This window comes from Petromyzon marinus, chromosome 27 (genome assembly GCF_048934315.1).
Source record: "Petromyzon marinus isolate PM22_M1 ecotype Great Lakes invasive population chromosome 27, UKy_Petmar_22M1.pri1.0, whole genome shotgun sequence".
NCBI lineage: Eukaryota > Metazoa > Chordata > Hyperoartia > Petromyzontiformes > Petromyzontidae > Petromyzon > Petromyzon marinus.
In genome coordinates, this window is record NC_133693.1 from 13,508,041 (window position 1) to 13,522,735 (window position 14,695).

At 45.3% G+C, this 14,695-nt stretch overlaps 1 protein-coding gene across 10 annotated transcripts in view; it reads right to left on the reverse strand.

Annotated features, from left to right (window-relative positions):
• The window catches only part of LOC116946522 (protein 4.1-like), a 71,787-nt gene that overhangs the window by 8,722 nt on the left and 48,370 nt on the right, over positions 1-14,695 (reverse strand). For 8 of the 10 annotated variants that reach the window (XM_076070148.1, XM_076070152.1, XM_076070146.1 and 5 more), the window contains 6 exons: positions 11,379-11,927; positions 9,687-9,755; positions 8,894-8,938; positions 7,488-7,553; positions 6,262-6,447; positions 739-867 (listed from right to left, as the gene is read on the reverse strand). In XM_076070148.1, coding sequence (XP_075926263.1) covers positions 739-867; positions 6,262-6,447; positions 7,488-7,553; positions 8,894-8,938; positions 9,687-9,755; positions 11,379-11,927 — 1,044 coding nt within the window. The remainder of the gene's footprint in view (positions 1-738; positions 868-6,261; positions 6,448-7,487; positions 7,554-8,893; positions 8,939-9,686; positions 9,756-11,378; positions 11,928-14,695) is intronic. The other 2 variants (XM_076070153.1, XM_076070154.1) reach the window with 2 other exon arrangements.

Here is a 14,695-nt window from a genome sequence, read left to right on the forward strand (position 1 = left end):
AGGAGGTCTAATGATGTAGATGCTCACCCCGAGCCCTCATTACTTTGATAGTGCATTGTCTTTGAGCTGTACGCCTTTTGGCATCATCTAGTCGAGCACCAATTGGGTCGAGGCTCAAAAGAAAGCCGTCCCTTGGTGTGGACCAATCAGTTTCAAGGACAATGCATATATTATCATAGTATGTTTTTTGTTTGCATTTTGACTGCAGGTATTGTGGTTAATGCAGACATGAATCCTTGAAAAAAGGTTTCAGTTTTGTTGCCAGAAAAAATAAGGGGAAAAACCCTATTCTTATATTTTGGTACTGGCAAAGGAGGTCTAATGATGAAATTGAATACTAATTAATTGAAAACTAAATAAATTAACTATTTTAAGGAAACTCGACAAAAGATCTGCTGCATGTTTGAATAACTGGCAAAGTGATGTGGAGGCATTACTGGTGCACTGCAGGGACACCGTGATGCTGTCGTGGATGGCACTGAAGCCTCCCAGATTGGCTTCTTGTTTGATGATCTCACGGCGCGCGGCCGTAGTGAAATTTCGTTCACGCGGAAATTCGATATTGTTAATCCGAAATTTTGTACGCTGAATGTTCGTAATTCGAGGGATACCTGTAACTATACCACGAATGGCAACGAACGGCAACAATGACCAACGTGCATGGACAATATTGGTCGCGAAAGCCTATGTGTTAAAATGAACGACTAAGGTGCGTACTGGTCCATGGAAAGCAGATACCTTGGGTGTCTCGTAAGTGACAGTGCGGGTGACCAGCTGCTGCTGTGAGGGTGAGTCAGCTGCTGCTCCTAAGCTTGCCCCCTTGGATGTCAGGATCCGCGAGCCACCCTGACTCCACGACTCCGTTGTCTTAAAGTGGTACAAACAACACAACAACGGCGACACCTCCGGCATCACTGCTGCGAGTTCATTTCCTACTCACGACGGACGGAATCTCACGTCTGTACGATGGCATGCAGCCACAATGTAATTAATGCTTTTGTCAATTAACTGCGTCTTACTGCTCTTTCTCTGTTCCGTATGGCTATTCCTGTGATTACACTTAGCCGTCACATTTGGCCATGCTCATAGACCCTTGATTGGCTGTTCACATCCTTCCAAGGCGCATTGGACTTTGACGAAGAGGAAATTTCCCCTCGTGGGCTGCAGAAGAGTCTGCATGAGGCCCGCTTAGGCCGTAGCAATATTTAGCTGGAGGGAGTGAGAAGCAATGCAAGAGGAGACCGTGTCAAGGAAGGGTGCGAGTGTGCACAGGGAGGCTAACCATCGAACAAAGATGGTCACCGCATCGTGCGCGTTCACATGTGTTTCTGCGGGCGTCTGGGACGCTCTTCCTTCCGATATTAGGAAGCCACTGGAGCTATGCACTTTTAAGCTGGATTGAAAACGAAATTATTTAGAACTGTTTTTTTTGGGTTTAATTTGTTGTCTTACCGCTGCACCTCTGATTAGCACAGTTGGCTACGTACAATGTGAAAGAAGTCCAACATACATACATGTGACTCCATAATGTACCAGGGCCTCTAGATTGGAGCACGTGTTTACTCCAAATCAGCAACTCGGGACCAAGTTAAACTGTGAGGTTTGTGTAATAATTATTTTGTCAATCGGTGTTTTTAGTGGATATCTAGCAATTGCCTGATAATTATAATGATGTTGCCAGTTCTCATTCTACGTGACTTTACCGAAAGAACCAAAGAAGACACCATGTTACTCTACTTAAGGCCAGAAACAGAAAGACATCTTCACAGTTCTAGCAAATGCCTGATGAAGCTGGTTGTAACTATCAGCAAAATGTCATTAACTCAAATTGTAAATGTATTGTAGGTTTTCTCTCCAATACACAACCGGTGCGGTGCTGAAGTAATGACGAATTGGCACGTTTTGTTCACATGACAAACCTTACTAATCGGCTGTATCAGGCGGAGGTGGGTTAACGACACATTTATATTTACGCGATCTAACCCAAACAAATGTATTATGAATAATATCAGTCGCGAAAGGCTATGTGTTGAAATTACGGTAAAAACTTAAATCCTCCCTGTAGAGTTGGTTCCAACTTGATTTGAAGCTTTCGTGACTGCAGGAATTACTCTTAAATTTAAGTTTGTTTTCTCTCAAATTTCACACTTAACTTCTAACTTAGCAATCTTTGGAAGAACGTAATCAACCATGCTATGCGTTAAACTGTGTGTTAACCGACTCTCTGTGTTGCATTGCATTACATTTCCAAAATCTTACTAAGTTTGTTTTCTCAAACTTCCTATTTCTCTCTCTAAAATTTGCCAGGCTTGTATCAGTCCATTTGCTCTTTCTCTCCCCTGGCCGCTATGGGGTGGATTTCCACACAACTCTCTCATTGACATGCTAATTTGTCTACTCCCCCCCCCTCTCTGCCCTAACCCCCCCCCCCCCCTCTCTCTATTTAAGGCCTCGACACAGAGGCGTTGTTTCTCTGTGTCTATGTTGTGTGTCTCTCTCTGTGTGTCTCTCTCTGCTTGTGTGTCTGTCTATGTGTCTCCATGTCTGTGTTTTGTCTCTCAAATTTAGCAATGTTTGGAAGAAGGTAATCAACCAGGTAGGGTGTTGACTGTTGTGTTAGCCGACTCTCTGTGTTGTATTGCATTATATTTCTAAGTTTACTATGTTTTCTAGATTTGAAGCTTTTGTAACTGCAAGGATTCATACTTTTTGTTTTTTTTCGGTAAAGTCACATAGGTAAAATAAAATAGAACAATTAAATCACGAAGTTTCGGAGGCAACACAAGCTTCCGTCTTCAGGTGGAACAGTCACAGCAGAATTTCTGTGTCAAGTGCACAGTTCCGAGACGACTTGGATTATATATAGGTTGGGGGGGGGGAGCCAGAAAGGGACGTGGGTGGGTGGGAGGGCTGAGTTAAGCCACCTTTTGTTAAATGGCACAAACGTGGGTAAACAACCCTTTTGGTTTTCTGGCGGCGGGGTTTTTCCGGGGGGAGGCGATGCAAGACATCAAGTACAGACCAATTTTTGAAACCTAAAATGGAAACTATGTAAATGGCTGTAAAATTATAAGGTAGCTAAAGTTTGACATACAACCACTGAGAAGTGGAAATGGCTGTACAATTAATAGGCAGCTAACGTTTGACTTGATTTATAACATCTTCCCAACGTTTTTTTATAAATAAATAAATGTGCCGTTTAAAAATAAATTTATGCAAACCAACACACCTGATGATGACCGTTTGAGTTATGGTCGAAACGTCGTGAGAATTTTTTATTGTTTCATATATATTTTGTTATTTTGTTGTTTCTCTTCAACGTGACTTTACCGAAAAAACTAAGAATATCTTTCCAGTGGTTGCTCAATTTGAAACCATCCTCTCTGGTTGAAGTTGTGTCTATGATTGTATATCTGGATGGTCTCATGGACAAATCTTTGGTGATAACCAGGAGGTTTGCAAAGAACTTTGGTATCAGAGAACACAATGTCATGAGAACCCGCTGTGTTGAAGCAATGATCAGCCACGGCCGAAGAATTCGTTCTGCCGTGTTTCAAATCTAATTTGTGCTCGCGGATTCGGTTAGAAATATGTCGCTTCGTCTCCCCCGATATAGCAGTCACCGCAGGTACAATTCAATTTGTAAACACCGGGGTACTGTAACTCAGGGATGACATCCTACACGGATGGGACCAGATCACGGATTTTGTGTACTGTATTGAACCGGACCTGGATCTTGTGTTTGTTCAGAATTTTGGAAATCTTTTTAGTAACGCCTGCTATGTATGGTAACCTGATGATTTTGATCGGGGTCTCAAGTGGTTGTTTCTGTATGGTGGGCGAAACAGCTTGGCGGATGGTACGGTCAGAGTATCCGTTCATCTTGAGGGCCAGATGTACGTGTTTTAATTCACTGGTCAGGTGGTGTTGGTCCGAAATGCAATGGGCCCTATGGTATAACGTTTTGATGAGAGAGTTATTTTGAGTCGGGTGGTGGTGGGACTCAGGCTTCAAGTAGGAGTCTGTGTGGGTGGACTTCCTGTAAACAGAATGTCCCAAAGATCCATCAGTCCTCCTCTCAAACAGAACATCCAAGAATGGCAGCTTGCCATCTTTCTCTACTTCATTGGTAAATTTGATGGATGGGTGTCTGGAATTAATGTGGTCTAGGAAATGGTTCAATGCTGGGAGGCCATGTGGCCAAATGACGAAAGTGTCATCCACATATCTCTTCCATAGGGAAGGGCGAAGGGTGGATGTTTGGATGGCGTCTGATTCACATTTCTCCATGAAAACATTGGCTATCACTGGTGGCAAGGGAGAGCCCATAGGGGTACCTTCATTTTGTTTGTAGAAGGTGCCATTCCAAGTAAAGTAGGTGTTGGTGAGGCAGTGCCTAGCCAGTGCAGGTACCTCTGGGTTCAGTCCATGTTGGACCAAATCTTCAATTATTGCTATGGTATCAGGTACTGGGACCTTGGTGAAAAGAGAGACCACATCAAAGCTGACGAGCTTTGATGCCTTTTAATTGTACAGCCATTACCACCTCTCAGTGGTTGTATGTCAGACTTTAGCTACCTTATAATTTTACAGCCATTTACGTAGTTTCCATTTTAGGTTTCAAAAATTGGTCTGTACTTGATGTCTTGCATTGCCTCCCCCCGGAAAAACCCCGCTGCCAGAAAACCAAAAGGGTTGTTTACCCACGTTTGTGCCGTTTAACAAAAGGCAGCTTAACTCAGCCCTCCCACCCACCCACGTCCCTTTCTGGCTCCCCCCCCCGACCTATATATAATCCAAGTAGTCTCAGAACTGTGCACTTTACACAGACATTCTGCTGTGACTGTTCCACCTGAAGACGGAAGCTTGTGTTGCCTCCGAAACGTCGTGATTTAATTGTTCTATTTTATTTTATTTTACCTACGTGACTTTACTATGTTTGTTTTCTCATTAATTCTTACCTAATGATAGTTGCTTGTGTTGCAATCGAAACGTCGTATTCTATTATGACTTTACCGAAAGAACCATAGGTCACAACTTTACCATAGGTCACAACTTTACCATAAGTCACTACTTTTTTAAACCATAATGTCTCTCTTATCTTCCTAACACAGCTGCTATCACACCTATTAAAACAAAATTCAGATCCTGAGCTCTTCTCAATTATGCTATCTCTCTGCTTCTATTTTATGATAAAAAAATATTTGAACAGGTAACCCAGAAGGTACATTTCTTATCTTATCTTAATGTAATTCATATAGCCCATTGCCCAAGACGCTTGACAGAGACTTAACAACGGTACAATGTGTGAATGTAACGGTGAAGATGAGGTGAATAAAATAGACGACAGGAAGTCATGGCTGAATCTGTGGTGCGTGAATTAGGTGAAAGAAAAAATTGATGAGAGCAAATGATGACGAATGGAGTTAGGGGGATGGGGAATGATTGGTAGACAGCCACATAGAGAGAGATTACGAAGAGGGAACCAGGGACGGTGGTGGTGGTGGTGGTTATGAGGGGAAGATTAAGGGGATCCGTGGGGTGAGCTGGGAAAAAAAGTGAGTTTTGAGGGAGGAGCGGAAACCAGTGAGTGAAGACAGCTGCTTAATCGCCAACACCACCGTTCTGTTCAGTCTGATGTACATGCAGGGAACTCCGTAGAGACGTGTCTGCAGCCCCACGAGGGGAAATGACCTCTTCATCAAAGTTAAATGAGCCTGGCCAGGACGTGAACAGCCAACCAGGGGTCTATGAGCATGGCCAAATGTGACTGACTGCTAAGTGTAATCACAGCAATACCCTTGTACAAACAAGACGTGCCCACTCAGTGTATCCTGCTACCCTGCTCATGTGGATGGAGCGAATGATAAGATTCAAATAACTAAGCGGACAATTCGCCTCCGTCACGTAGCTGTCTCTTCGCATAAAACAAAACAGTGTTTGTTACAAATCCCATCAACCACACGGCCTTCTGCGAGTGCATCACTTCCGCAACAGTGGTTAAACACAAGCAAGCTGTGGACTGCTTTCAACATTCAGAGTCTAATCAGCAGAGAGGCTTGTTTAAATAATGCCGGTGTTTACAGGCAAAGGCCCTCTCTGTTGGATATGGATCCTAGTTCCATGATAAACTATGTAATACATAGCACCTAATGAGCAGCATATGTGTATTACACACATGCTGTGTGTAACACACACATGCACGCACACGCACGCACGTGGACACTTTGGATTTGTTCTACGCCTGCACGTGTTCTGTACCTGTGCAGTCTTTACAGTCGGGCTCTGTCCATTGTGGAACACAACCCTTCCCGGAGAGCCCGAAGACAGCCGCTTGTCCCACTCGCTGGGCATCTGCGGTGGCGGCACCGACTCCATGAAGTGTCGCTTGAGCTCGCTGATGCTCATCTTGTGCCGAGTCAGCTCCTCCTTGGTTCGACCGGTCCCCTGCAGGAGAGTCCCCACGTTAATGCAGCACAACAACCACAACAACCGCAGCTTGCCACATCTTCTTTTTTCGTATGTCTGATATAGATGTAGAGCAACGACTACAATGTCACATTCAGATGTTCAAGCCACATAACCGCATCACTTAGTGGTGGTGACATAACTACGGTGTTTGTGCCAGGCTAGCTGCACGTTGAGGGCACATGAAGTGTCAAACGCCCACTGGCAGGAGGTGGCGGGACAGACCCAGGTGCCATGGGTTGACTGACTGAGATGACTGGCAGATGCACCACCTGTGACCCCTACTGTGCCAACTTGCTGCGTTTTAGCTGCCTGGCGCTCCGCTCGTTGTTATGAGCATCGCTCCTCTGCTCTAATGTGGCACAGGGGCCACATTCCCATGCATTGACTTGGTCTGCATCGGAGTTCCCAGTTCCTGCTTTACTTCACCTGATAGAGTTCAATGCAAAGTATGCAGCACGCATGATGCAAACAAAGGCGGAAGATCTACGATGGTTACACCTAGCCCGTGACTCTGGGCGCTGCCTTGACGCGGTGATGCCATCAGGAGTAGAAAAATTTACTTTAAATTTTTATCATCGAAAATATTTTTTTTGCTTACAAATTTTTCGTTTTACAAATTTCTAGTTTTTTCTTGAGCACGTAACTGTAACCATACAAACTTCACAGCGCAAGTGTGAAGTTTGTATGGTACGTTGAACTTCTTTCGCACCATACGTAGCCAACCATGCTAATTTGAGGTGCGAAAAGTATGTCTATAAAAGATGAATCGCGTAACTGGAAATTTGTGCTATGGGAGTTGGGCGTGTTGTGCGAGGGACGCCTGTACAACTCTGATGGCGCTGTTTGTTGCTGGGCTTCCCCACTGGACATGTGATTTAGAGCTTTATAGCTCATCGGATTCCACCAGTCTAAATAAAGATGCTGATATTCAGCTGATTTTAAATACAAATGGGAAAGCTTTACAGCATATCTCTATGTTAAATCTGTCTTTGCAAGTTGTATTTAATTTGACTTACCTCCAGCATTAGTTTGCTATGTCTCACGTATATGTTGTCACCATCTACTCTCATTATTTGATATTTCTGTAAAAGACAAAAATGTAGGGAACATTACAATAGGTCTCAGAACAAAATATTTCCATTGCCAAATGCATTTAGAAACATGCGTTTAGACTATTTCGATTATTTCACTGCTATACGTTTCCATGTGATAGGCCACTTCGTTTAGCTATAATTTGTGGCCAGGTCGCTGCTGAAAGAAAAGCTAACAGCTAAGTGGGCGTTACCTGGTAAGAAAAAAAGTTTGTGATTTGCTTACCTTTCCTATACTTTGAACTCCTGTCGTGTTTTTGTATTGTTTGTTGTTGTAATGTTCTGACCCGCCCCTACTGGACATCTGTGAAAAAGAGCTTTATAGCTCATCGGATTCTTCCTCCAGGATAATTAACGATTCTGATTCTGACAGTCGGAATCATTGGCCACTGTGCCCGGTGTGTCGGGGATTTCCTGCCTTCAGGAGGCCGGACATGGGAGTGGCCGCCGTGTGTGAAGGGACCCGAGTTAATGACCACAAACGAGTGATCAATTATAAATTATAGTGGATTGATCAACTAGATCGTCCCAGCTCTATGGCCAGAGTAAACCAGTATCATGCTCAGAACAAATTACCTACACTGAATGAGTAATCAGTTAATCGTTTCCAGTGATATCATTCAAACCACACAGCTGATTCATAATTATTTTTATTGTTGTGTAGGTATAACGTCCAGTTTACTGTGACCCTCCTCCATCCAACAGAGCCAATTATAAAACGAGTTGTCACGTGGGCAGGCAAATGTGCCAATTGATTTGGTTTTTCAGCAAATCAAAATGTGTAAAAGCAGGCAATGGTTTAACAATTTACTACGTAGGATTTCGTGACCAATGTTATCCATAATAGAGGGGTTTTGTTTACGTGACAAACCTTACTAATTGACTGTGTCGGGTGGTGGCGGGTTGAACGACACATTTGTATTTATGCGATCTCACCAAAAAGCAAACCTCTATTATGCACGATATTTTATAATTTTATACAAAAGTTAATTAATTTCTTTTTAACAGACTCCACACAGAAAGGTGCCCAAGTCGGGAATCAAATTCAGGCCCTTGCTGTGAGGTGTAGCTGTCACTGAGCCACCCTGTCACCCAAAAGCAAATAAAACCCAGTTATACATTTTTTAACCCTTTTATTTAAGCAAGCCCACACACTCTTTGCAATGTATATTACCTGACTCTTTATCTTATCATATTTTCTATTGGCCCGTCAGACAAAACACAAATACCTTATTTTCCTTTTAGTGGCAACAAAAATCCTGTTTATAGTTCTACTTATTGTACCAGTTGACAGAGAAGTGACAAACATTGACACGACAGTTGCCACGCACCTTGCGCTCGCGATCATCCTCCTCCACCTCCTTCTCATTCTCAGACTGACACACGAACAACATTGAACATTGCAGCTCTGGTTAGAAACAGGCAGTCTTTAACTCCACCCAATGTCATCGATGGACCGTATAGTAATCCACCGCGGCCTGTGCTCCTTCAAACAGAGGAACGCCAAAATGACACCAACTCTCTCTCCTGAAGCCCTCTCGTCGTGGCATGCAGACCTCGGCATTGGCATATAGCTCCTGAACGTGTTGCTGCTGCCATCATACGCAAAATTAGAATAGAATCACGTGACAGTGCATTAATTCAACACCACAGTTTTATTTCAAAGTAATTTGCAAATAATGATATTTTGCTCATTGAGTCTAGGCCTTTGATCAATTCACAGACATTGTAGTGATTATTTGTTCATACAGCAAGACTATATCTATTTAAGGACGAAAACCTCCAAAGCTTTTATCATATGTACATTCAAAATAGCATGCTTCTACCTAAGACTGACATCTCCAATACAAGTGTAGATGTGTAGATAACATTGTCTCTCAATTTCTGGTGGTTCCCCGTGAAGTCTATACAGTATTCTATTTTCTGTTCAGCATCTTAAGATGCAGCTGTATGCAGATGCTATTTTAATCCAAACGGTGTATCGTGTTGTCAGTTGTCCGCGATGTAACGCACCCCGGCGTGTAATATAAAGTAAACTCAACACACCGTTGAGTGTAATGAATTAACCTTAAACAACGCACCTCTTGACATTTGCTAAAACGTTTGCCCGTGTGCGCTACAAACCTCGGTGTCGAGTTGGTCATCCACCGAGTCCGAGCTCGAGCTGCTGCTGTCCGAGCGCTCGCTGTCCGACTGGGGCACAGAGAGACAGTGGGCCCTTTCGTTTCGCAAGACACGGACAAGCGTCTACGCGTAATCGCGTCCGCGCGTTGTTATATTGCAGCACCGACGTTTTGTGGAACGACTTCTTTACCTCGCTCAACGTCGTAAATCTGCCTTAAAAAATATCCTGAAGCTGAAGATTAGTGCTGCTGGATACAGCCACAATTGCGAATGTGATTTGTAACTTTCATCCTTTCCTGTGTATCGATAGTTAAATTTGTATATGCCGTTTTATTGAGGGACTGTGTTGTTGTCTTGGTGTGGTCTGGGACTACTGTTGTTGTTTTGCTGCCTTGCACAAGCTTCCAATTAGTGTGACAAATCGGCAGGAATGTATACATTTATGCAATTTGTACTTACATACTTTATTTATTTTAATGTATGTTTAATAACTTGCTTACCTATCGTTTTGTGTATCGTTTGTTGTAGTAACTGGTTGACTCGTCCCTTCTGAACATGTGAAGAAAGAGCTTTATAGCTCATCGGATTCCTCCTCCAGTCTAAATAAAGATTATAATTCTGATACCAGCACCTTCCTTCCGCACATGATAAATCTTGGAAGTGATCGTGTGATTTGTGTCCAAGTGCGCAACCAACTTAGACACGAGTTATGGTTTACGGACACTTTCCAGACCGATGTTTTCCCAGCAGTGTGAAGCGAACGTAACGTGTCGGCCTCAGTGCTGAGCATGCCGCAGTGTTTGTGAAAGGAGCTTGCGTACAACATCAGGCGAGATGTTAACTGCCTCGCCTGGTATATAGGAGATCATGGGTTCGATCTCAACCCTGACGCCTACTGTATATTTGGAGTTTGCATGTCTCTCTCCCCATGGTCGCGTGAATTGTTCTCCGTGTCCTCCGTTTTTTTTCCCTCCACATTTAGAATCAACATTATGCATTTAGAGTATTTAGCTGCTATACATCTCTACGTGATAAGCCACTTCGTTGAGCTATCATTTGTGGCCAGGTCGCTTCTGAAAAACCTCAGTGGCCCTTACCTGGTAAAATGAACAAAAAATGATTCGTAGTTTACTGAGCTTTACAACACTGTAGCATTCATTACATAGGCTAATCTCTGTTGATAAGGCTCGGAAGAGTTGTCACCTATCCGAATTTTATCTGAACATTCTAGGACTTGCCAATAGTGATCGGGTGGCAGGAATTGATTTCGACTGAGACCTGGTACCAGTATTGCTGTGCTGAACTTTACTACAGTCGTGCTAATGCACAGTGTTGATAAGAGACGTAGTTCTGACTGAGACATATGTCTGGGTTTGGTCGAGAGTAGAAAAGGTGGAAATGTCACTGATAAACCAACTCTTTATTGTTTTGTCATGGGGGGCGCTGATTCTTGTTTGGTACTTCACTAGGAATAATCTACCACAGCACTGCACAGTGAGTGCCATTCTTGTGTGTTGAGTGGCACACCAAAAGACGGCCTATACCTGCAGCGTTTACATATTAGCTGCACGAATTGCAATGTTCACGATTATTAATAAAAAAGAGACAGACTGGCACAGGAAGCTGTGCAAGGACAAATGCATGCACGGCCGACCGGGCATCGGAGTTGACTGCACAGAGAACGGTCTTTACCTCCTCGTCCTCTGCTCTCACGCTACGCGCCCTCTCCTGAGGACCACTGAACAACAACGCGGCCTTGGGCTCCAGGTAGCACAGGGACAGAGCCAGGGGGAGGGAGAGGGTAAGAGAGAAGGAGACGGAATGAGAAGCAGAGAAGAGCAGCACAAAGATGAGCATGAAGGAGGGCAGCAGGGAAGGCGACCGGATTGGGATGTACTGGCGCAGGCTGAGCGGCACGAAGCCCGCGTACTCCTCGGGGAGAGAGGGGAAGGCAAGGTAGCCATCTTCATCCAGCAGCTTAGGGAAGTGGAACATAAATATAGGGAAACAGTCGAGGAACGGGAATCGAGCCACGAAGGGCTCGTCGCATTCTGACTCGGAGTCTGTGCCATGCAAGCTGCCTGGATGGGAGCCCCGCGGTGAGCCCTGTGGTGAGCCACACGGTGAGCCACGCGCACCACGGGGCTCCGCCACCCGCCCTGGGGACTGAGCCTCGTGCCCAACGCTGGCCAGGGAGCAATGGGAGGGAGATGGGGGTGGGTGTGACGGGATAGGGGGCGTCTGCATTCGGTGTAAATGGTAAAAACCAGGCAAATCAAAGTACGACGGCAGAGCGAGGAGTGGCGATGGCGAGGTTGACAAAGAGAAGGACATGGAGAAAAGGAACGGTTAATTTAATCGCAATAAAACCCAAACACCTCTCGGCGACTGACCGTGAAGTTATTTCGGAAAGCAACAACAATGTGCCGTGATGAAGACATAAAATACGCGAGAAAATCGGCAACTCTGCATTTGAATTTACGAGATACAGGCACTAACACAGGGAAGACAAAACGTACTTGTGCATGTCTATTTTGGGGAAATTAAAACTCGCAGTTATTTTACACTCCCCAGGAGTCTTTTAAAGATCAGCACAGCAGAGTTCCTCATATATACAGAGCCGTATTATCTTATTTTCTGTGAGAACAGCTGATCCACGATTGCTTTGCTGCCAGCTGAATATGAAACAATCCGCAGATAAGACAGCAGTGAAGGGACGTAATCACAACCGCAGTCTCTCTCTGTTCCTCCTTCTCCTTGCGCTCAATCCACACTTTCTTCTCGCCCACGCCTTTCACTGGAACAAACGTCCCCTCCACATGAATCAGTCACCTTCGCTCACTAGTTTCCATTCCTCACTCAAAACTCACTTATTGTTCCTGAGCTCACCCCACAACCCCCTCTTAATCTCCCCGCATAACCACCACCACCACCGTTACCGGTCCCTCTTCATGTTCTCATTACATGGCTATCACTCATTCTCCCATTCATTCAATCCACTCGTCATCATTTGCTGTCATAAATTTTTGTTTTCGCACAATTCACGCATCACAGATTCGCCCACATTGCTTCCTCTCGTCTATTTTAGTAACCTCATCTCCACCGTTACATTCACACGCGTTGTTGCACCATAGTTAATTCTCTGTAAAGCGCCTTGTTTCAAGGCGCTATATAAATATAAAGTCCGTTAAGATAATGTTACCGTGGCCTAGCACGAGGGCCAATCGCAGCGGACGAGTGCGCTGTGTGATGCGACGTAGTGGTTTACTCACATCGCATCAGTGTTAAAGGGAAAGGAATCTTAATGATTTGTAACATGTGTTATCACAAAATATGTCGACAAACATAAGTTTATTGTTTTAAAAAAATGGCCCTGCAGCAGCAAAGCAATTGTAAAAAAAAAATGTCGTTCAACAATGACTAAGATATAATGTAGAATAAAAACCCCTCTGTCATGTCAAATAATATAAAGATCAAACACAGAAGAGTGCAAATGCTCCAGCCTGTAAGAGTGGCTCTTAATAGGTGACATTGTTTGTGGCTTATTTAATCATCCATGACGACGTAGGAACTAATGATCCTTGAGTCTGGGCTGCATCTGTTGAAGCCTACACATTCTCAGCATTTGTTAAAGTTGCTGTTTGAGTATCTGCTGGTCCCAGCAACACTAAGCACTCTCAATGAGTCTATGGGTTTTCCCATAATGCTAAGAAACCCGAATATACTTTGTCGTGACGACTTTTAGCTCTTTGTTAATTTGGTGTTTCCACTGCATTGCGGAAACACGCCTCAGTTCCCCTGGGCGCTCGCGCTACTGGCACTCGTGATTAGCAGCTCGGAATTGCGATTCGGACCTAAGAGTCATAGATACGATGCTAACAGAATCGAGGCATCGGCGGAATGGTGGGATCGTGACGAGGCCAGCGTGGCGTTCCGACGGGAGAGGGGAGGGCACCGTGTGGACCTGGCCGACACAATGGATCGAGCGTGGCCCGCTGCCTGCATGATGCGTCTCAATGGCCACCCTTGAAGTGACTGCCAGTGTGGTGCCATGACCGCGGAGCAACTCCGCAAGCACCGCAACTCTCTCCCGCCCCCCGCACTAAACACACACCCGCACGCAGCGCACCCACGTAGTGTCCTGGCGGGGGGTCGCCTGGCACATCGGGTTTTAATCCGAAGAACCCCTAGGGGGAGAGTCCCATGGTTTCCCGGTGCCAGGAGATTAGCCGACCCCCATAGGACAGGTTACATTGCGGTGCCCCTAAATTGACTTAAAATTGTATGGGCGCAAAAAGAAAAGGTTCCCTGGGCCAACAGCAATGAGTTACAACATTAGGGGGAGGACGGAGGGTGGAATATTAGGCACCCTGAGCAAGGAACCCTGAGCAAGGGACAATGGGTGGGGGCGTGACGGACGCTTCAGGTGAGGGCGGCGCATCAGTTGTAAACCGAAAGGTAGGCGCGTGATTGGCTGTGCGATGCCCCCCGGGCCTTTGAAGTTTAGAGTATAAAGGTGGGAGCCCCGGGATGATTAGTTGAGTTGTCTAGAACCTCTGGGCAGTCACGACCCGCTCCCTGCCTGCCGTCCTGCCTCTTCAAGCCGCTCACAGCAACCGTGTGATGCCAGCGAGTGCTGCTGTGAGGCAGTGATTGGGCAAGTCTTCTCTCGTCCTTCTCCCTCCGACTCTCAGCGTCCGTGGGACGCCGCGATTCCAGTTTCAAGGTACATGTTAGGACGTTTCAGTAGCTGGGTTCATAGGCAGAGTTACGCTAGGCTCTCGTGAAATATTCCTCCTCCGGGTAATGCGTATTGGTGCCATTAATAAACTCTAGTACAGAATATCGGTGTAGTGTGATTTCTGTGTGTGTGGGGAGAACCTCGGCGTAGCATCTGTGATCTGTGTGTGGCGCGTCTGCATGGAGAGACGGTGTGCCCAGCGCGAGCACAGGGCTGCAGCTTGGGGGTGGTGTGAGTAATTTGAGCGTGCGTGTAAGGCACGTGTACT